This window comes from Phyllobates terribilis, unplaced genomic scaffold (assembly GCF_046119375.1).
Source record: "Phyllobates terribilis strain yellow unplaced genomic scaffold, ASM4611937v1 Scaffold_5__5_contigs__length_657084704, whole genome shotgun sequence".
Lineage (NCBI taxonomy): Eukaryota > Metazoa > Chordata > Amphibia > Anura > Dendrobatidae > Phyllobates > Phyllobates terribilis.
In genome coordinates, this window is record NW_027362765.1 from 202155470 (window position 1) to 202178996 (window position 23527).

The 23527-nt window shown below is 46.0% G+C and overlaps 1 protein-coding gene across 2 annotated transcripts in view; it reads right to left on the reverse strand.

Moving 5' to 3' along the window:
- The window catches only part of LOC141272722 (deoxynucleoside triphosphate triphosphohydrolase SAMHD1-like), a 203678-nt gene that overhangs the window by 22806 nt on the left and 157345 nt on the right, over positions 1-23527 (reverse strand). For both annotated transcript variants that reach the window (XM_073683726.1, XM_073683725.1), the window contains 2 exons: positions 20122-20230; positions 7675-7766 (listed from right to left, as the gene is read on the reverse strand). In XM_073683726.1, coding sequence (XP_073539827.1) covers positions 7675-7766; positions 20122-20230 — 201 coding nt within the window. The remainder of the gene's footprint in view (positions 1-7674; positions 7767-20121; positions 20231-23527) is intronic.

A 23527-nucleotide genomic window follows, 5' to 3' on the forward strand; every position in this document is an offset into this window, starting at 1 on the left:
TGGCCTCAGCGTTACATTTTTATTACATTTTTATGGGTTTAATAGAGAAAAAAATAAATTACGCCATTTTTTACACCATTTACCAATCTCCATAAATAATCTGATCTCTGTGTTGTTCTGGTTGCTACGATTTTCTGGGTCACCAAATAAGTTGATTTGTGATGTTTATAGTTAATGACATTATTGTAATTGTTATTTTATTATTTTTAAGTAACACAGAATCAGAGAGACTTTTGGCATGCAAAAGTTTGGGCTCCCTTGGAGATTTGTGTGCTCAGATAACTTTGACCAAGGTTTCAGACCTTAATTAGCCTGTTATAATAAATAAAATTTAATCTTGGACTGTGTATTGAACAGAGTGTCAACCCAGTAGTCAGCACTATTTGTAACCCTAACAAAAATGGGCAGCAATCATGTTGCCGATAGTGCTGTAAAAAGGCGATCATGGGTTGGTCTCTTCATGAGGTCCAAGTCCATAGTGTAAAATGTAAAGATCTGCAGAAAATGTTGGTGCTATAGAAATAAAAATTATTATTATAATAGTGTGTTGGTGGCGGGTACCAGTTTGCCTGGTACCGTGATCCCCCCCATCACTGTAATCCACTCTCCCATGGCAACCGACTGTGCGACAACAGTCCAGAACTTAGAGATATTGTTAGCCCTTCTGCATCCTCCTCTGCTTCCTCCTCTTCCCCTGGGAACACCAACTCCTCCCGCAGACTATTCAATATGTGCTCTAGTATGTGGATGACGGGAATAGTGATGATTAGTGTTGAGCGAGTATGTTCTATTAACCCTTTCGCCGAGTACGCTCGGGCCGAGCTCCGAGTATTTACAGCTGCTCGGTGATGTGTTTGAATCGCTCCCGTGTGCATGATTTGCAACTGTTTGACAGTTTTATTACTTGTGAGGAATGTCTATTTCTTACACATTCCTCACATGTAATAAAACTGTCAAACAGTTGCAAATCATGCACACGGGAGCGATTCAACCATATCACCGAGCAGCTGTAAATACTCGGAGCTCGGCCCGAGCATACTCGGACAGAACATACTCGCTCAACCCTAGTGATGATGATGATGATGGCATCATCAGTGCTAACCATCTTAATAGCCATTTCTAAAATGTGCAGAAGGGTGCGGAAGGGCGCAGAGGTCCTTCATCTGTGTCCACTCCACAAGTTTGATTTGCAACACGTCCGTACTGCGTTTGCCCAGGCTATACAACATAAGATACTGGTTCAGGGCTTATCGCTGGTGCCACAGTCACTGTTACATGTGCAGACCTGAATTACACCGTGTCGGCACATCACATATCAACCGGTTAACCAGTAGGCCGAGAGATGTCTGTAGTGACGCAAGTCGATGACCTGCGTGTTGCTAATGGCGGAAGTGAGCACACAGCGACTATGGTTTCTGCAGCAGAGCATCCAGGCTGGGATCGTGGCAGAGAAATTGCTGTATCATCAGGTTGAGGATGTGAGCCATGCATGGCACGTGTGTGAGGTTGCCTCGGCGTAGGGACGCCTCCAAGTTTGCACCGTTATCGCACACGGCCTTCCCTGGCTCCAGGTTCAGTGGAGAGAGCCATTGCTAAAAGTCGGCATGGATAGCTGCCCACAACTCTTGATCTGTCTGACTGCGATCTCCAAGGCATATTAATTTAAACACTGCCTGATTGCGGCGAGCCCTGGCTGCGCAGCACGGAGGTGGGGAGAAACCTCTCTGTACTGTTGGAACGCGTGTCTCATTAAGGCAGAGGTTAAGGGCGCAGGTGGAGGCCCTAGAGGGGGTGGAGGAGGCAAAAGCACTAGAGGAAGTGTTAGATACAGAGGTTTGTCCCGCAAGCCTTGGGGATTTCAAGACTTGGTGTCTAATGACACCTTGGTGTCTAGTGGTTCTCCATCCCCTGGTGTGTACTGGTTTAGTTCTCCAACCCTAGCTGTTTATTAGTTTAGTTCTCCAACCTCTATTGTCTATTAGTTTAGTTCTCCATGTTCTGGTGTGTATTTGTTTTGTTCTCCAACCCTAGGTGTTTAGTAGTTTAGTTCTAAAACTGCTGTTGTCTAGTAGCTTAGTTCTCCATTTTCTGGTAGGTAGTGGTTTAGTTCTCCATCCCCAAGCGCCCTACAAGCCTTGGGGATTCCAAGACATCAGCTCTTGGAAAACGTCTGTACCCACCAGGCGGAAAGGCAGCATTTCCGTGGCCAACAGATTGGAGATGGTGAAGTTCAAGCTCTTTGTTTTGGCATGTGTAGGAGGAAACAATATTATACGTGACCACAACTGTGGGATTGAGGGCAAGCTACTGTGCTGAGAGAGGGTGGAGTAGGGTGAACACGACAAGCTGCTGGACCATGAGAGAGGTGCAGGCGGTGATGTTATGGTGGATTGAGAAACATGTGGTGTGCTCGGTGTCTGAGATCAGTCAAAAACAGCAGGCATGTCCACTTCCGTAACAGCTGATGGGCTCTCACTCACCCTGACTATAACGGGAAAACAAGTCAAGGTTCTGCGGCCGGAGACCCGTGTGAGAACATTTGCCACGGTGACGGAGGAGGAAAAAGAAGATGCGTTTGATGGGGCGGCTGGTGGTTGGTGAGGCCCGCTAGTCTGCATTTTAGCACAGTGCGATTCCCAGATTAACGCTTGTTGATCACGCATGTAGTAGTCAAATTATTGCATTTTTTTTTACCCTGCTCTGTCATTTTTACCAAAGTTGGCAAATAATGTGAGTTGTGTCATTTTTTGCGGTCTCAAAAAAGACCCAGGCTAGGCAACACTTGCCGCCCCTGCGAACTTCAGACCCATGAACGCTACTGGCCACTGCCAGAGTTGGGGCTGAGGATGCAGTGCTTGTCATGGTTGCATAACTCCATGTCATAATCTATTTTAAGTATTTATTTCTGTTAATGTTGATGATTATGGCTTACAGCCAATGAAAACACAAAAGTCATTATCTCAGTAAGTTAGAATAATTAACAAAAAACACCTGCAAAGGCTTCCTAAGCGGTTAAAAAGGTCCCTTAGTCTGTTTCAGTAGGCTCCACAATCATGGGGAAGACTGATGTCCAAAAGGCAGTCATTGACACACTCCACAAGGAGGGTAAGCCACAAAAGGTCATTACTAGTGTTGAGCGAGTATGTTCTATTAACCCTTTCGCTGAGTATGCTCGGGCCGAGCTCCGAGTATTTATAGCTGCTCGGTGATATGGTTGAATCGCTCCCGTGTGCATGATTTGCAACTGTTTGACAGCTTTATTACATGTGAGGAATGTCTATTTCTTACACATTCCTCACATGTAATAAAGCTGTCAAACAGTTGCAAATCATGCACATGGGAGCGATTCAACCATATCACCGAGTAGCTATAAATACTCTGAGCTCGGCCCGAGCATACTCGGACAGAACATTCTCACTCAACACTAGTCATTACTAAAGAAGCTAGCTGTTCACAGAGTGCTGTATCCAAGCATATTAATGGAAAGTTGAGTGGAAGGAAATAGTGTGGTAGAAAAAGGTGCACAAGCAACCGAGATAACAGCAGCCTTGAAAGGCTTGTTAAGAAAAGGCCATTCAAAAATTTGGGGGAGATTCACAAGGAGTGGACTGCTGCAGGAGTCTTTGCTTCATGAGCCACCACACACAGATGTATCCAGGACATGGGCTACAAGTGTCGCATTCCTTGTGTCAAGCCACTCATGACCAATAGACAACGCCAGAAGCGTCTTACCTGGGCCAAGGAGAAAAAGACCTGGACTGTTGCTCAGTAGTCCAAGGTGTTGTTTTCAGATGAAAGTAAATTTTGCATTTCATTTGGAAATAAAGATCCTAGAGTCTGGAGGAAGAGTGGAGAGGCACACAATCCAAGCTGCTTGAGGTCTAGTGTGAAGTTTCCACAATCAGTAATGGTTTGGGGAACCATGTCATCTTCTGGTGTAAGTCCACTGTGTTTTATCAGGACCAAAGTCAGCGCAGCCATCTACCAGGAAATTTTAGAGCACTTCATGCTTCCCTCTGCCGACAAGCTTTTTGGAGATGGAAATTTCATTCTCTAGCAGGACTTGGCACCTGTCCACATTGCCAAAAGTACCAATACCTGGTTTAAAAACAACAGTATCACTGTGGTTGATTGGTCAGCAAACTCGCCTGACCTTAACCCCATAGAGAATCTATGCGGTATTGTCAAGAGGAAGATGAGAGACACCAGACCCAACAATCCAGACAATCTGAAGACTGCTGTCAAAGCAACCTGGACTTCCATAACACCTCAGCAGTGCCATAGGCTGATCACCTTCATGCCACGCCACATTGATGCAGCAATTAATACAAAAAGAGCCCCGACCAAGTATTGAGTGCATTTACTGAACATACATTTCAGTAGGCCACAGTTCAGATTTTAAAAACATTTTTCAAGCTGTTGTTATAAAGTATTCTAATTTACTGAGATAATGACATTTGTGTTTTCATTGGCTGTAAGCCATAATCATCAACATTAACAGAAATAAACACTTGAAATAGATCACTCTGTTTGTAATGACTCCATATAATATGAGTTTCACTTTTTGTATTGAAGAACTGAAATACTGTAAATTAACTTTTTGATGATATTCTAATTTAATGAGAAGCACTTGTATCTACTTTTCATCTCTCATATCATCCCTGTCTCACAACCCTAAACAGCTATTCAGTACTTTCAATTCTCTCCTCCATCCACCAGCTCTCTCTTCCTCTACTCTCATTTCAGCTGAAGACTTTAACTCATTCTTCAAGCAGAAGATTGACAACTTAAGGCAAAGCTGTTGCTTAAAGTCCACACAGCCCCTCCTCATAACTACTCAACTCTCCTCCTCCAAAACCAGCTTCTCCGCTATCCTCTTTACTCTCAAATCACATCTCACCAAATGTGAACTTGACTCAATCCCATCCCACCTCATTCCAAACCTTACCACAGTCTTCATCCCAACCCTAACCCACCTCTTCAACCAGTCACTAACAACTGGGGTCTTCTCCTCATGCTTCAAACATACCTCGATCACACCCATCCTCAAAAAGCCCTCCCTTCACCTATCCTCTGTGTCTAGCTATCGCCCCATATCACTTCTCCCCTATGCCTCAAATCTAGTGGGACAAAACATCCATTTTCAACTGTCCTCCCACTTCTCCTGCTCCCTCTTTGACCGCTTACAATCTGGCTTCTGACTGCACCTTTTCACTGAAACTGTAGTGACTAAAGTCACCAACGACCTACTAACTGCCAAATCCAAGTGACACCAGTTAGTCCACCTGGACCTGGCATCTGCTTTCGACACAGTGGACCATTCCCTCTTACTACAGACTTTCTGATCTCTTAGCATTACAGACTTGGCCCTTTGTTGGATCTTCTCATACCTAACAGACAGGACATTCAGTGTGATCCGTATGTTCGACCAACCATTTGACAAATTATTTGGCGAACATCGGGAAGTTCGCCGAGCTGGTACGAGCCAAACATTTAAAAGTTCGCTTATTTCTAGTTATGATTTTAATTATGCAGTTATCTAAAATCTACTACTTCATTTTATGAACTATATATTTTACATAACTGCATAATTATTACAAGATATAATACAAAAATCATACTTGTTATAGTACGGCAATGAAATGCTGCTTTTTAAAACCTGTTCCTTCTCCATTCATTCCCATATCCCAGTGTTATTCGTCCTTTTTTTTTTTTTTTTAAACCTTCATAAGACATGCTGAATACTCATATCATATGTGTATTTTATCAGATGAAGAGTCTAGTTAAATGTTACACTGTTAACTTCTATAAATAAACGTTGCATAAATAAACTTTAAAGCCATGCTCCTTTGAAGTGGAAATACTGCTTTTTTTCCCACTGAATTTTTTTGTGCAGAAAATTTTGCTGCTTTTAACTGTGCTTGCAAAGTGGATGTGATTTCATAAAAACTCATCCCCACTGTGTTTTTCAAGACACTGCAGAATGTACGTTCTTTGGTGCCTTTTTTGTTTGTAGGATTCTATGGAGAGCCTGAAAAAACATACTGTATGTAAAAACGCAGTGGTTTTAAGCATAGCATCAAAGCTTTTACATGCTAAAAATTGAATAACAAAATGCTTCTTCAAATATGCACCAAAAATGCATTAAATTAAGGGGGAAATGCGGCAAAAAAATCATAAAAATGCCGCAATCAGAGAAGATTGTTACTGAGCATTTTATGTGGATGACTGGAGGAAAAATGCAAATAAAAAGTAGCAGCAAAAAACGCAGCATTTACGCTACATATAAGCATGGCCTGAGATTACTTTTGGCTACACTATCGTAATTTATAATGTAACAGTAAAGAGAAGCAAATTTATTAAGAAGATAACAATTTTTGTATCCTGTCAGGGTTCCACAGCGACGACATCGGGGAGATCACGCAATATCTCGCCGTTGCCGTCGCTGGCCCCGACTACTCACTACATAGGTATCGGCAAGCGACCAGTGAGCATATGGTGTCACACCTCTGGATTCCAACGCATGGAATATGTGTATACGCCCCCGTACGGTCACTGTCAGCTTCACGATAGCCTGATTATTAATATTATTCGCTGCCACCACCGTACAAATTTGAAATATAATACAGGCCTGGGCGGACACCTGCGTTCTGGTAGCGTATATGGCTTCAAGGGAGGGAACGATTACAGAACAAAAGAAACAGAACTATTAAATTTTATATTTAATCCAAAAGGGAGGCAGTGTTATGAAAAATATACAAGATGTTACAAAAGGGGACAATACAATACATAAAATAATAAGGATTAAAGCAGAAACTTACTATATGATCAGTGAAATGATTCAATATAGGTGGCGGGGAGACATTCTGCTTGATTAGACTGTTATCGAACAGGATCTGTTGCATGTAATAAATATATCTCCCGCAATGAATGGTCTCCAGTCTGCACATTTTATTTAAGATACCGGATTTTTTGGGATAACTTATCGCTGGTTGATCCCAGACCCCCAAAAGTGATACCATATTTTCTATTATGATTTTAACTTTATTTAGAGACCACACATAGCGTACTTGTGATCTGCTATTTTGTTACTATTGCGCCACCGCCCCCCGGAGGGGCTTACGGCTATGAAAAAATAAGCACCTTGTTGCTTGGCTAACCCTGCCACTAAAAATATGGGTCCCATCATTATCAGAATTATGGATTTTTAGTTATTCCATATTTTGAATAGGAGCCGTACATCCTGGAGTCTGTGTTAAACCCCTTTTGAAGTCCTGGGAATGAAACTTCCTCAGCTACATGCAAATTGTCGCAAGCCTGCGTCTAATCATTCCCTGCCTGCCAGGGGAAAACACACTCGCATTTTAAGTAGGTTGGTGGCACCTCTTGTGTGCCAGCATTTGTTTAAGCTACTTCAGCTGTGAGTGATAAATTGCAGAGAGACAGATGCTGGACTGTCAACTCTCCTATGACAGATGGGGGATAAGGGAGGGGTGAAGAGGGGCTTGGGAGAAAGACTTCTTAATATCTATGACAGTGGGAGAAAGAATATTTTCAATATTTCTCAATATTTCCCTGACATATCCGTTAATCTTAATTTTTTTTCTTACATATAATAATGCAAAAAACTGACCAAAAATGAGTAAAGTGGCCATAAGGATTTTTTATACATACATTATTTCAATGCTGTTTCCAATTTTATGCTGGCATGCACGTTGATGCAAACTGTACCGTGTGTAGAAGAAATCATAAACATTCCAGAATTCCTAAATATTGATGAAAGGAGAAAATGACAGATTAGTTATCCTAATAAATAACTATAAGACTTGAAGCACTCCAGCAATTTTTACCCATACAGTATAATGCTTACTAATCATCAATATTCTGCTGTATAATTTATTTAGTCCCACTTCAGTTACATCTATACACTTACTTTACTTCATTATAGAAAGCATAGTCATGTGATTCCTAGTATGACAACCAGTCCAGTACATGAATTAACAGGTACACAGAGAGTCAGTCTGTATAAAAATTATTTTATAAAAAAAATAATTGTTTTTGCATCGCTGTATTCTGAGAGCTATAACTTTTTTATTGCTCTGCTGATGGAGCTGTGTGACAGCTTATTTTTGCAGAACAAGATGGCGTTTTAAGCAATACCATGTTTATTACCGTTCGGCTTTTGGATTGCGTTTTATTTCACTTTTTTTTTAAATTTACGTAATTTTGCGGGAACGCCTTCCCAACCATGACGTAAACTTATGTCAAATGTCGTGAAGGGGTTCCTCCATAAAGCATCCATACAATAATATTATAAATACTGTTAATACTGACATGCAATGTTCAATTATTGGCATTAGGTGCACAAATACAACAAAAATAATCCCATCATCGAATGTTCACATATTACTGTCATATGTAACCCAATACTACCACCATATAGTACTAAAATAATACTAGAATAGAGCACCAGAATAATATTGTCAAAACAATGTGTAGTATTGAGTATGGAGTATTCATACAATACTCCTATAAATCACTCACATAACTTTTTCCTGCATTGCATTAATCATACAGATTAATTCCAGGGAAGAGAAACAGTATTATAGTGCTGTAAATAGCCACAACGTTCTGTATATATTAGGACATAACATTCAATATAAATAAATGCTTTGCCCAATATCGACAATGAGGCAAAATATTTCCACTGCCAGGTTTCCTTTTGATACTGTTTTCTGGAAACAAAAACTAGGCCCTGGGCAAACACGTAATTTGCCTAACATGAAAACAATTCTGTCATTTTGGTGATGTACTAAGAGTTCAACTATATAATGGTCATTATAAGACAAAAACTACACAATGACTTGTCAGTTAGAGAACAAACTACAGGCCATTGCAAGCCAACTGCATTTACACTGGTTATATGTATGGATGAGTGAACCCAAACTGTGAAGTTCGGGGTTCGTACCGGACACCTAGTGTCCAGTGCCAAACTCCGAACACGGACTTTTTAACGGAAGTCCGCTTTACTGTTCGAGTTCTGTGCCGAATAAAGTTTGTTGAAAGGCTGCAGCCAATTCACAAGCTTTTAAGCTGTGGACACTTTCTGAGCCATCACAGCCATGCCAAGACTTGGCATGCTGTGATTGGCTAGCACAACACATGACCCGGCCTACATAAAAACAGGATCACTAGTTGTGCTGTCATTTTAATTTGAGCCTGGTGCACAGTGCTATAACAGCCTACCCTAACAGCTTTGTGCACAGTGCCATAACAGTCTGGTGGACAGTGCCATAACATCCTGCTGCACAGTGCCCTAACAGCCTGGTGCAGCGTGCCATAACAGATTGGTGCAGCGTGCCATAACAGATTGGTGCAGCGTGCCATAACAGCCTGCCCTAACAGCCTGGTGCAGCGCCTGATAACAGCCTGGTGCAGCGTATTCTAAACAGTCTGGTGCAGCATGCCCTAAGAGCCTGGTGCAGCCTGTGCTAACAGTCTGGTGCACAGTGCCATAACAGCCTGGTGTAGACTGCCATAACAGTCTGGTGCAGCCTGCCCTCCTAGCCTGGTGCACATGTAATAGTGGGGAAGGACATAACTACCTCAGTGCCAGAGGAAGGCTAACGAAAGTGTTCCTGTAGTTAGACCTCTCTATACTGTTGGTGGGCCAAGATAAGGGGTGAGCTCTAGTGGTCCAGTCAGTAGAGTGGAGGGGGGAACTTAGTGCCCTGATCAAGCCTTGAGTGTTATAGAGCTTGTTCCTGGCATAATTCCTTGTGGGCTGCAGTACCTGTAACCAGCCACAAGATGCCACTGTCACGGGTGCAGATGTTAGGTTGAGTCTGCTAGCAGTGTTACAGACAGTGATGGGGTTAATGCTGTGTGATGGCAGCCCACAGAGGGTGGGCACTTTAGGAAAATCCCTGTTTAGTTTCCAGAAGCAGGAAGTGATGAGTAGTAAGAGATATGACAGTGAACTGTATGGGCAGCCTGACTATATGGTGACTGCTAGGGAAGACGGGAGCTCCATACACTCAGACAGTGGGATCACCAGTGTAAAAGTCTCCCTATGCAAGAGTCCTGTTAGCTGGCCGGAGAAACTCAACAGAGGTATTGAGGACCCGGGGCACTTCTAGTCTGCAGGAAGCAGAGGAAGATAAATAGGACTCCAGGCTAAGACGTGGGGGAGATATTGGATCCTGAACACTGTAGGTATTGCAGAAGAGTCTCTTGGGCTAGAGATTAGAGTCACAGAGATGCTTCACTTAAAGAGGGAACCAGGGCTGAAGATGTTGCCAGCACCTGTGAGGGAGATAATAACCTGTCGGGCCTTATCCATTATATCTGCCTGTAAATACTGTACATATTCCTCTTCCCCAAGTAAAGTCCAAGTTATGGTTAAGAACCTCGTGTCCTCTGAATTTATTGCTGCCATGGTCCCAGAAGAGAAATGCCTGGAGACAGCCGCGATCGGATGGTTTGAAGTAAGTGGAGAGCCCCACATACACAGCCACACATCAGAGGGAGGACACAAATTGTCTGTAGGGTGCCAGAGCAAGAGGGGGCTACAGCTCGCCCACGACTACATCGCTGGGGCACCTTACATTTGGCGTAGTTGGCAGGATGCGAGCTCCTTGCATGAAAAAAACGGGGAAGAGCCGACGCAGAACACTGAAGAGAAAGTGTTGGAAGGCATGCGGCCCAAGATGGCGGCCCGAAGCATGGATTCCAAGATGGTGACAGCAGCGGTAAAGTCTAGGAGAAGAACCGCTTATCGTGGGAGTGGACGGCGCCGGAGAGCGCGAAAAGATGTCCAGCCCCTACGAGTTCCGGCCCAAAGAAGGATGGGCCCAGCAGTGAAGATGCGTCCCAGGATGGGACATCCAGTGAAGAAGAAGGTGCGGTGCAAAGTGAAGTCCGGCCCAGTGAGTATCAGCGCGCACAGAGAAGGGGCGCGGCTGAAGGCGGAGCTGCCGAGAGTGACGAGTTGGACGCGCAGGACGCGCATCATCGGGAAGCAGTCAGCGCCATTTCCTGTCCAGGGCATGAGAGGAAGGAGGTGCTGCAGTGGACGCTCTAGGAAGATGGCAGCCGGAGGATCGGATGACCTGTCCGAGATGAGCGGTGAGGAGGAAATCCTAAAGCTGATCACCCCAGGGGCCGCAATCGGAAGTCACTCACCCGCGGACGCTGCCCGTGAGTCTTTGCCTTTGCCCCCAGTGGCCATCCAGTGGTCCACTAGGCCTAACCCGGAGATGGGTCTGCTCATCCATGAACTGCGTGTGTGGAGTTGGAGCCGGATGCCGGAAGATGCTTCCTCCTCGGCGGATGGCGAAGGACATCCCGGTGGGGCCGAAGCAGCTGCCACAGCATGGCCTGATGAAGGTGAGCGGCCCATACCCTGGTGGCTGGTCCCGCTTGCGGAGCCACTAATGACAACTCCCGGGGCAGCGGCGGAGGCCCCTAGGCCTGAGGAAGCTGATGCGGAGGCGAGGCCTCCTAGAAGGAAGGCCGCACGGGAAAATTTGTGGCAGTTGGCACTAGAGGCCCAAACGCCCCCTCGGCGAAGCGTTACACCGAGCTCGGTAGTCTGAAGTGGACTACCCGCAATCCCCCGATGACGCCACGGGAACAGCGGCGATGGACCGATACCTTCCTGAGAGGCTGGCTGGAAGGGTCCAACGCGGCGCGGAGGGAGTCGGTGGAGGCTTCCCAGCCCCGGGGGCGGGTCATAGAGTTCCGCATCCGTGAGGGGTACGGGTTTCTGGAAGAGGAGTGGACCGGGCACGAGGTGTTCGTGACCCGCGAAGTGATTAAGCGGGACTATCTGCCCGACCGTCTCCACAATCTGCGTGTGGGAGACATAGTACACTTTGTAAAGTGTGAATGTTCCAGGGGGTGGTACGTGGCTGCGCTCACCCGACCGTATGAGTGGGAGGATGTCCTTGAGAAGGACGAGAAGGTCCTCCGGCGAAGGGCCAAGAGAGAGGCCCTGCAGCGCTGGGCTAGAGAAGCCCCTAAAGGATTCTTACCCCCTCCCAAGGCCGGTGTCCTGCAGGAGGACGAATGAAGGAAACAACAGTGGGAAGACATCGTAAGTGAAGAGGAGGAAGACTTCACGAGCTGCAGTAGAGCCAACTCTCTCAGTGAGGCGCCTGATGCTGACTCAGCAATCAAACACCCAGAAGGGGCTGAGGCAGTTGAGCAGGGAGCTGCCAGAAGATTTCAGGCTGGCACCAGTAATGTGGTTCACAATTTCACAGTTACCAGCTATGGCCCTACCCAGGTTGGCTGCGGCAGTGCCACGTCCTCGGATGAGGAACCTGGGCCCAGTAGGTACCCTGATCAGCCTTGGAGGTGGAAAAATCCACCTTCATCTACAGCATGGGCCGCCTTTATGAAGGAGCAGAAGGAGGCCCGGAAGAAGTGAGCTAGTTGGCTAAAAGGTCCGTTGACCTTCTACTTCTTCCTCTACTAGGATCCACCAGCTGTGGTCCTGTTTCTGGGACTGTTTCCCAGTGGGGGCGGAGTGCCCCATGTTGAGTTAAGTCGAAAAATGGAGGACTGTTTCCCTACCTCCCAGGCCAGGAAGGCCTTAAGCAGCACTAAGTTGTGTGCTCAAGAGAGCTGCTCTTTTTGTTTTTATTTTTATTTTTGTTGCGCTTGTTGCACCTTTTTCTGCTGGAATTTGAAACACTGAGGCACACTGTGAGGATGACTGTCCTCTAAATCTAAGAGACTTGCGGCCTAGCGGGAAGAACCGGTGACCCACGCTAGGGCCAAGAAGAAAGTGACTCATGGGGTGCTCCCTGTGACCGTATGCCTCAGAATGCAGCCTTCGAAGAAGAAGTTTGAAGAAGAAGGAGAAGTTTGAGAGTTGATAATGGACTGTCCTGAATTGCAGTTCCGGGGCCCTTAACCGAGAAGGGCTGGTCTCCTACTCAAGAAGAAGACTTCAGGACCAGTCGTGTACTAAAATATTTTAGTAAATGTGTAATGCACACGCCCGGGCTGAGCGGCATGTGCGTGTGATTCCACTGGACCGTGCCGGAGAGTGAATGCCTGGAGGGGCGTAACTAGGTATTCACCCGATCCGACCAGGGTCGCACGACGGCATACGACGCCAGTGCACCAAGGAGGAACCGAGCAGAGGGACCAGGTGCTACTCCAGGACAGACCCCGGACACGGCTGTTGACCCACACAGGGGAATACAGGAACAGACTGGTTAGGCTGGCTCACAGACTGGTGGGAATAGGCAGGCACGGCTGGTATGCAGGCAGGGGGGTACAGGCAAGCACGGCTAGAGTGCAGACAGGAAGGCACTAGCAGGTAGGAACACAGGCGGGATAGGACCCAGTACACACTGGGACTCTGGAACAGAACCACAGATGTGGCGGACAAACACAGCAGAGTGAGGCCGCCCAGAGAGGTGAGCGAGAGCAGGGCAGGACGAGACCGCCCGGAGCGGTGAGCAAGAGCAGGGCAGGACGAGACCGCCTGGAGCGGTGAGCAAGAGCAGGGCAGGACGAGACCGCCTGGAGCGGTGAGCAAGAACAGAGCAGGACGAGACCGCCTGGAGCGGTGAGCAAGAGCAGAGCAGGACGAGACCGCCTGGAGCGGTGAGCAAGAGCAGAGCAGGACGAGACCGCCTGGAGCGGTGAGCAAGAGCAAAGCAGGACGAGACCGCCTGGAGCGGTGAGCAAGAGCAGAGCAGGACGAGACCGCCTGGAGCGGTGAGCAAGAGCAGAACAGGATGAGACCGCCTGGAGCGGTGAGCAAGAGCAGAGCAGGACGAGACCGCCAGGAGTGGTGAGCAAAGGGTCAGAGCTGAGCGAGACTGCTGGAGCAGTGAGCAAGGAGTCAGAGCAGGACGAGGCCGCCTGGAGCAGTGAGCAAGGAGTCAGAGCAAGACTGCTGGAGCAGTAAGCAAAAGGATAAGAGTGGAGCGAGATTGCCGGAGCAGTGAGCAAAAGGGTCAGAGCGGAGCAAGGCTGCCGGAGCAGTGAGCAAGGAGTCAGAGCAGGACGGACAGGGCTCTGTTCACACGGAACAGACAGGAAGGGAAAGGCAGAGCCAGACACCCACAGGGCACCCGCAGTGAAGCAGCGAGTGGACCACAAACTCACAAACGGGAGTACAGAGACAACAAGCAGGAGTTAGGTACGAGTTCAGACTCTGCAGAAAAAGGAAAGGAACGGACATAGAGGCAAAACAGGTAAAGGATAGGAGAGAGTTCAGACTGGAACTGAGTGTACGGAAGAGACCGACACTGCAGCGGGATACAGGAGCGGGTCTGGGAATACGGCCCCCAGAGAGGCGGGACGAACAGGCAAGGAGCGTGTTCAGACAGGACAGACAAGATACAGGAGCGGGTCTAGGTAATCGGCCCCTAGAAGGCGGGAGGAACAGGCTAGGAGCGTGTTCAGACAGGACAGACAAGATACAGGAGCGGGTCTAGGTAATCGGCCCCTAGAAGGCGGGGGGAACAGGCTAGGAGCGTGTTCAGACAGGACAGACAAGATACAGGAGCGGGTCTAGGTAATCGGCCCCTAGAAGGCGGGAGGAACAGGCTAGGAGCGTGTTCAGACAGGCCTGGAAATACAGCCTCCAGGACAGGCAGACAAGAGAAACACAGAACGGGACCTGGCACCTTCAGAGTGCAAGCACACACTGAATGAAGCACAATGCTCAGGCAGGGATTGATTGGAGCAGCTGGGTTATATACCAGGTGACAGACAGCAATAGGCTGAGGACGCACAAGGGGTGTGACCCACAGCAGGTACAAAAAGCAGGAAGCGATCGGGCGCCGCCCTTAAGCAGCAGAAACAGACACAAACAGACAGCATGGAGGGAAGCCAGAGAGACATTCTGGACTGGAGACCAAGTGCGCGCTCTTGCACAGTGGGAGATGGACCACCATGCAAGGGCGCCGCCAGGTATGTTACAAAATGTAGCAATGTGATATGATGTCATAGCTGCTGATCATTATTGATTGTTTAGTATGGTCGGGGACGACCAACATTAAAGTGTCGAGGAATGTAATAGTGGGGAAGGACATAGCCTTCCTTTGGCACTGAGGTAGTTAACAAAAGTGTTCCTGTAGTTAGACCTCTCTAAACTGTTGGTGGGCCAAGCTAAGGGGTTAGCTCTAGTGGTCCAGTCAGTAGAGTGGAGGGGGGAACTTAGTGCCCTGATCAAGCCTTGAGTGTTATAGAGCTTGTTCCTGGCATAACTCCCTGTGGGCTGCAGTACCTGTAACCAGCCACAAGATGCCACTGTCACGGGTGCAGATGTCAGGTTGAGTCTGCTAGCAGTGTTACAGACAGTGATGGGGTTAATGCTGTGTGATGGCAGCCCACAGAGGGTGGGCACTTTTGGAAAATCCCTGTTTAGTTTCCAGAAGCAGGAAGTGATGAGTAGTAAGAGATAGGACAGTGAACTGTACAGGCAGCCTGACTATATGGTGGCTGCTAGGGTAGACGGGAGCTCCATACCCTCAGACAGTGGGATCACCAGTGTAAAAGTCTCCCTACGCAAGAGTCCTGTTAGCCAGCCGGAGAAACTCAACAGAGGTATTGAGGACCTGGGGCACTTCTAGTCTGCAGGAAGCAGAGGAAGATAAATAGGACTCCAGGCTAAGACGTGGGGGAGATATTGGAACCGGAACACTGTTGGTATTGCAGAAGAGTCTCTTGGGCTAGAGATTAGAGTCACAGAGATGCTTCACTTAAAGAGGGAACCAGGGCTGAAGATGTTGCCAGCACCTGTGAGGGAGATAATAACCTGTCGGGCCTTATCCATTATATCTGCCTGTAAATACTGTACATATTCCTCTTCCCCAAGTAAAGTCCAAGTTATGGTTAAGAACCTCGTGTCCTCTGAATTTATTGCTGCCCTGGTCCCAGAAGAGAAATGCCTGGAGACAGCCGCGATCGGATGGTTTGAAGTAAGTGGAGAGCCCCACATACACAGCCACACATCAGAGGGAGGACACGAATTGTCTGCAGGGTGCCAGAGCGAGAGGGGGCTACAGCTCGCCCACGACTACCTCGCTGGGGCACCTTACACACAGTGCCCTGACAGCATGGTGCGCAGTGCCATAACATCCTGCTGCAGCCTACCCTAACAGCCTGGTGCACTGTGCCATAACAGTCTGGTGCAGCCTGCCCTAAACAGCCTGGTGCACAGTGCCATAACAGCCTGGTGTAGAGTCCAATAACAGCATGGTGCAGCCTGCCCTAACAGCCTAGTGCACAGTGCCATTATAGCCTGGTGCAGCCTCCCCTAAAAGCCTGGTGCAGCCGGCCCTTACAGCCTAGTGCAGAGTGCCATAACAGTATGGTGCTGCCTGCCCTAAACAGTCTGGTGCACAGTGCCATATCAGCCTGGTGTAGAATGCTCTAATAGCCTTGTGAAGCATGCCCTAACAGCCTGGTGCATAGTGCTATAACAGCCTGGTGCAGCCTGCCATAACAGCCTGGTGTAGAGTGCCATAACACCCTGGTGTAGAGTGCCATAACAGCCTGGCCTAACAGCCTGGTGCAGCGTGTGATAACAGCCCGGTGCAGCATGCCCTAAGAGACTGGTGCACAGTGGCATAACAGCCTGGTGCAGCGTATCCTAAACAGCCTGGTGCACACTGACCTAACAGCCTTGTGCAGCCTGTGCTAACAGTCTGGTGCACAGTGCCATAACAGCCTTGTGTTATAACAGCCAAGTGCTTCTTCAGAGGGGGCGCCCCCTCTGAAGAAGCACTTGCGAAACGGCGTCGTCGGGGTTGGTACCCTACAAGCTCCCATTTGTGTGAGTATAAGCCTATAATCCCTATACCTCTTTGCATACCACTATCTCATTTCCCTATACAATTCAACCTACTATTCACTATATACAGAGGGATCTTGAGACAGCTTTGTTGTTTGCAAATATTGATGTACACCACCTGGTTTATGGTGACCTCGTAATTTACTTTTTTTGCATTAGTTAGGATTAATTTGTTTCTATATGCACTGGCACTTTATATTATTCAATGACACCTAACTTTGCTATCAATTGATTTAATGGTTATACTGCATATGGTGATTATTTCCAGGGTTATACCTATATATTTAATCATTGGGCTAAGTGCAATCACCACACATTTGGGTAAGCTCAGACGTAGGGAATTTGAAGGTTCCTGCTTTTTAAAGTACTTTTTTATACTTTTGTTATTTTTTTATGTGTATACCTCAATAAAATATTATACTTTTAATTCATTAGTTCTATATATTCCTTTTTAACCTGAACTGATTTAGTGGCAGCTTGTGTGTTTATATTGCATTTTGGGAATTTACATTTTGACCGTTGTGTTATACACAGTGCCATAACAGTATGGTGCAGCCTGTCCTAAAAAGTCTGGTGCATAGTGCCATAACAGTCTGGTGCAATGTGCCATAACAGTCTGGTGCAATGTGCCATAACAGCCTGGTGCAATGTGCCATAACAGCCTGGTCCACAGTGCCAAAACAGCCAGGTATAGAGTGCCATAACATCCTGGTGCACGGTGCCCTAACAACCTGGTACAGCATGCCATAACAGCCTGGTGCAGTGTGCCATAACAGATTGGTGCAACATGTCATGACACCCTGGTGTAGAGTGCCTTAACAGCCTGGTGCAGCGTGTGATAGCAGCCTGGTGCAGCGTGCCATAACAGCCTGGTGTAGAGTGCCATAACAGTCTGGTGCAGCCTACCCTAAACAGCCTGGTGTAGAGTGCCATAATAGTCTGGTGCAGTCTGCCCTAAACAGCCTGGTGCACAGTGCCATCACAGCCTGGTGTAGACTGCTATGACAGCCTGGTGCAGCGTTCTGTAACAGTCTGGTGCAGCATGCCCTAACAGCCTGGTGCACAGTGCAATAAAAGCCTGGTGTAGAGTGCAATAACAATCCGGTGCATCCTGCCCTAAACAGTCTGGTGCACTGTGCCATAACAGCCTGGTGTACAGTTCGATAGCAGCCTGGTGCAGCCTCCCTATTAGCCTGGTGCACAGTGCCATAACAGCCTGGTGTAGAGTACCATAACAGCCTGGTGCACAGTGCCATAACAGTCCTGTGCAGCTTGCCCTAAACAGCCTGGTGCACAGTGTCTCAACAGACTGGTGTAGAGTGCCATAACAGTCTGGTGCAGCCTGTCATAGACAGCCAGATGCACGGTGCCATCACAGCCTGGTGTAGAGTGCTCTGATAGCAGCCTGGTGCAGCCTGCCCTATTACAGAACGCTGCATCAGGCTATCAGAGCACTCTACACCAGGCTGTGATGGCACCGTGCACCTGGTTGTTTAGGACAGGCTGCACCAGACTGTTATGCACCTTAAAAATAAACATTTGGAATGTTTTTATATGTTGAAGGCTCTTAAATTCTGAGCAGGTAGGTGAGGGACTGGATCTTGAGATCGAATCGCTCAAAAGTCCTCTTAGAATTACATAGCTCGAGAGGCAGGAGCGAACACAGCCGAGTATGGAAGTAGAAAGTTAGAGGCTTTGTGTTCCTGTTTAATGAGCTGAACACTTTTAAGAGTTCTTTTGAGTAATCAGTGGGGGTTCAGGACCTATACCCCTATGAATCTGCTCAGAATTAAAAAGCCTTAAATATAAAAGATATCTCACAAAAGTTAAGGTACTTATTAAATATTTAATAGTGCCAGTGCCTACATCTGGTCAGTACTATGGTTCTTGCATGATCCTTGGTCTGATAATGTCTTGTAAAGGCTTCCAACATCTCCCTACCATTATAAAGGACAAACTATACAATTCTACATGCCGGGGGATGACCTGACATTATAATTGATCACTGTTCTAAGCTTGGTGCTGTATTCATCTACTGATGATGGTTCTGGTGCCGTATTCTTATAATGATGGGGGTTTTGGTGATGTAATAATGTACTGATGGTGGTTCTGGTGCTGCATTCATGTACTGATGCTGACGGTGGTTTTAGTGCTGTATTCATATATTGGTGCTGATTTCGGTTAGTTATTCATGTACTGATTGTGGTTCTTGTGCTGTATTCCTGTATTGAGGATGGTTTTGGAGCTGTCTTCATGCATTGATGATCAGTTTGGAACTGTTGTCATGTGCTGATGGTGGCTCTTGTATTGAATTCATGTAATGATGGTGGATCTTATCATGCATTAATGTTGATGTAGTAATCCTTAATTTGTTACACTTGACAATAGATCATTATAAGGATAGTGTGCGGTCCATTGCACACATGGACAACACAAAGACTGAAAATACAGTCATCTGAATGAGGCCATACTGTATATGTCAGTCGAACAAGTGTTTGAGTCCTCTGTACAAGTTGGATAACTGTAGGTCAAACGATGGTTCAGCTGATCTTTCCCAGTCTGGGCATGCGCCGGCTCGGGTGGCCATTTTCCTGTCGATCATGGCTTCAGGAAGATGGCCGCAACCACTGGAAAGTAGTGCACGCACACTCTGCCTCACCACCGACAGCCAGACACTGGCCCCGCAGCTTCTCACCTCTTTTGCTGTCGCCGCCGCCGGGTTCCTGCGGTAGGGAGGGAACAGAGGGCCCTTCCATCCCGCTCCACCACCGCAACTATCCGGTAAGCTACATTCGGACCATAAGACACACCCCCCATTTTCCTCCCAAATTTTGGGGGGAAAGCATGCTTGAGAAAAAGGGCTTTCCACTGAAATGTAGTTTAAGTCAGTGCATTTTTCTCTTGTGTATGGCATTTTGTCTTAGCCATTTTGGTTATACTGTGCTTGGGTGGGGACGAAATATTTTATTGTATATATTGGATATTTTTAAGAATTGAAATAAAGGTTACATTTTAAAGGCCAGTTTTTCTTTTTTAATAAATTTGCAAAAATTTCTACATTTCTGTTTTTTCTCAACATGCGGTGCAGAGTATACTTTAATGAGAAAAAAATGAACTTTTTAGAATTTACCAAATGGCTGCAATGAAACATAGAGTGAAAAATTTAAAGGGGTCTGAATACTTTCCGTACCCACTGAATGCTATAAACGATCATATTGGAAATACCTATTTAAAGAGTTAAGACTGCATTGTTGTGCTGCTCTTTGCGGATATTTTTTCTAATGAAAATGACTTACCTTGTCTCTGATACAAATGTGCTTTCCATCCTCATCTTCACAGACTCTAGCAAGTGCAAGAAATCTCTTATGATCAAATGAATTTCTCATACCCAAATGATAACAATCCCTATAAAGAGAGAAATAATATTGTGGGCATTTAACTAATCCAAGTCAAGATTTAAAAATAATTGAATTTACATGAGACTATATTACCATGATTTTCATTCCAAATTGAATTTGAAAAAGAATGTGCAATGAAAAAATTCGCCGCGCTAGCTTTCCATACTCTTTCCTATTTTGTAGCCACACAATTTTGTTATGGTGCTTGCTTGTTATGAAAATAAATGCAAATGATATGTAGGGGACATATTAGCTGTATATTTCCTCAAAAAGAGCATTTTATAAATGATCTATGCTGTGTGGAGTAACCACAGTTTATTTCATGGTGAGCAATACCTTAATTATACTCCATGCAGGTGTTATTGTTACACACCTGTCCTTGGTATCCTGGGCTCCACTTCCTTCACCTGGGTCAGCTGCTCTCTGTTATGCTCCACGTTGGGTCTTACAAGTCGCCCGGCATGGATGGATCAATTACATCATTCTTCTTGACCAGGGGTGGGGAACCTTTTTTCTGCCATCCTTCGGGGGCCGTACAGATCACGCGATAACTCCGCCCACAGAGTAAGTCCTGATGCTGGCACTGGTGTCAGGACATAATCTTTCATTGCATGCGCCTCTGCGTTCAGTAGTGAACACTGCGCGCGCATGCTCACAGAGCAAGAAAAAACTAAAGGGCTGGTGGCCGTCAAAATACAGCTGCCGGCCCAAGCACTGCGGTCCCTGGGAATCTGCCCAGGGGCTGGATAAAAGGTCCTCCAGGGCTGTAAACTGCTTGTGAAACTGAGTTTCCACACTCCTGCCCTAGGTCTATTTGAAGTCCATTAACACACATCCATATGTCTTCGGACTGAAATTCTAGATTCCTATGTTTGGCGTACTGCACCATCCCTGCTGCTCCTGAGATTGCTGTTTGTCCAAGTCCTCACGGTTTCACGTGTTCTCGAGGAAGCGGCACAAATGCTTGGGGTTCATGTGACCACCCAGGCCTGAGGCTTAGTGAATCCACCTCCCCATGTGAGCCTAACTTATGAGGTGAGATGCATTTTGCTGCTCTGGTAGAAAGAATTGTGTTGGTTACAAAACATCAAAATAGGAATTATGGCCAACATGGGCCTGAGTATTTCAACCACTTCAAGTCATGTAATTTTTGTTTTACCCTTCATAACCAGACACCATTTAAAGGGTAGCATTTTTTGTTACCCCATCTGAGAGAAGCATAATGTAGGGGCAGAGACCCTGATTACAGCAATGTATCACTTACTGGGCTGCTTGCTGTCATTTTGATAAAAATCGCTGTTTTATCTGCTGCAGATCTAGCAGATCTCTGAATGCTGAGCTCTGTATAACCCCGCCCACACCATTGACTGGCAGCTTTCTGTGTGCACTGTACATGAAAACTGACAATCAGTGGTGGGGTTATACAGAGCTAATGAATATGCTTGACTACCTAGCATCAGCTTTACTAGTCCTCAAGTCATAATCTCCTACTTATAAAACAGTGATTTTATCAAACCTACATTAAACAACCCAGTACATGATACATTGCTGGAATCAGTGTCTCTGTCTCTATGTTTTGCTCTCAGCTTAGGTGGCCAAAACCTGGTGACAGATTTTTTTAATACTTGTTGGTGTGCACTGTTTTCATAGCTAAAGTTCTTTATTCTATGATATGCCATCAAAATTACTGTTGCATTTGATGTATTAAAATAAAATATTTATGCAACAGTGTTTTGCTATATACAGTTGTGCTCAAAAGTTTACATACTCTGGCAGAATTTTTGCTTTCTTGGCCTTATTCAGAGAATATGAATGATAACAAAAAACCTTTTTCTCCACTCATGGTTATTGGTTGGGTGAAGCCATTTATTTTCAAACTACTGTGTTTTCTCTTTTTTTTTTAATGACAACCAAAAACATCCAAATGACCCTGATCAAAAGTTCACATACCCTGGTGATTTTGGTCTGATAACATGCACAGAATTTGACACAAATAGGTTTGAATGGCTACTAAAGGTAACATCCTCACCTGTGACCTGTTTGCTTGTAATCAATGTGTGTGCATAAAAGCTGAGCGAGTTTCTGGCATCCAGACAGACTATTGCATCTTTCATCCAGCCACTGATGTTTCTGGATTGTGAGTAATGGGGAAAGCAAAAGAATTGTCAAAAGATCTACGGGAAAAGGTAGTTGAACTGTATAACACAGGAAAGGGATACCCCCAAAAAATCCAAGGAATTGATAATGCCACTCAGAAGCATTCAAACTGTGATTAACAAATGGAAAATCAGGGGCTCTGTAAAAACCAAACCACGGTCAGGTAGACCAACAACAATTTCGACCACAACTGGCAGGTAAATTGTTCGGGATGCAAAGAAAAACACACAAATAACATCAGCTGAAATTCAGGACTCTCTGAAAACTAGCGGTGTGGCTGTTTCAAGATGCACAATAAGGATGCACTTGAAGAAAAATGGGCTGCATGGTCGAGTCGCCAGAAGAAAGCCATTACTGCTCAAATGCCACAAAGTATCTCGCCTACAATACGCCAAATCGCACAGAGACAAGCCTCAAAACTTCTGGCCAAAATTTAACTTTTTGGCCACAACCATAAATATTACATTTGGAGAGAGGTCAACAAGGCCTATGATGAAAGGAACACCATTCCTACAGTAAAGCACGGAGGTGGATCGCTGATGTTTTGGGAATGTGTGAGCTACAAAGGCACAGGAAACTTAGTAAAAGTTGAAGGAAAGATGAATACAGAACGTTATCAGCAAATACTGGAGGCAAATTTGCACTCATCAGCCCAGAAGCTGCGCATGGGATGTACTTGGATGTTCCAACATTACAACGATCCAAAACACAAGTCCAAATCGACCTGTCATTGGCTACAGCAAAACAAAGTGAAGGTTCTAGAGTGGCCATCTCAGTCTCCTGACCCCTCAATATCATTGAGCCACTCTGGGGAGATCTCAAGCGTGCAGTTCATGCTAGACAACCCAGGAATTTACAGGAGCTGGAAGCTTTTTGCCAAGAAGAATGGGCAGCTTCACCATCTGAGAAAATAAAGAACCTCATCCACAACTACCACAAAAGACTTCAAGCTGTCATCGATGTTAGAGGGGGCACGGTATTAAGAACTGGGGTATGTGAACTTTTGATAAGGGTCATTTGGATGTTTTTGGTTGTTATTAAGATTTAAAAAGAGAAAACACAGTAGTTTGACAATAAATGGCTTCACCCAACCAATATCCATGAGTGGAGAAAAAGTTTTATTGTTATCATTTATATTCTCTGAAAC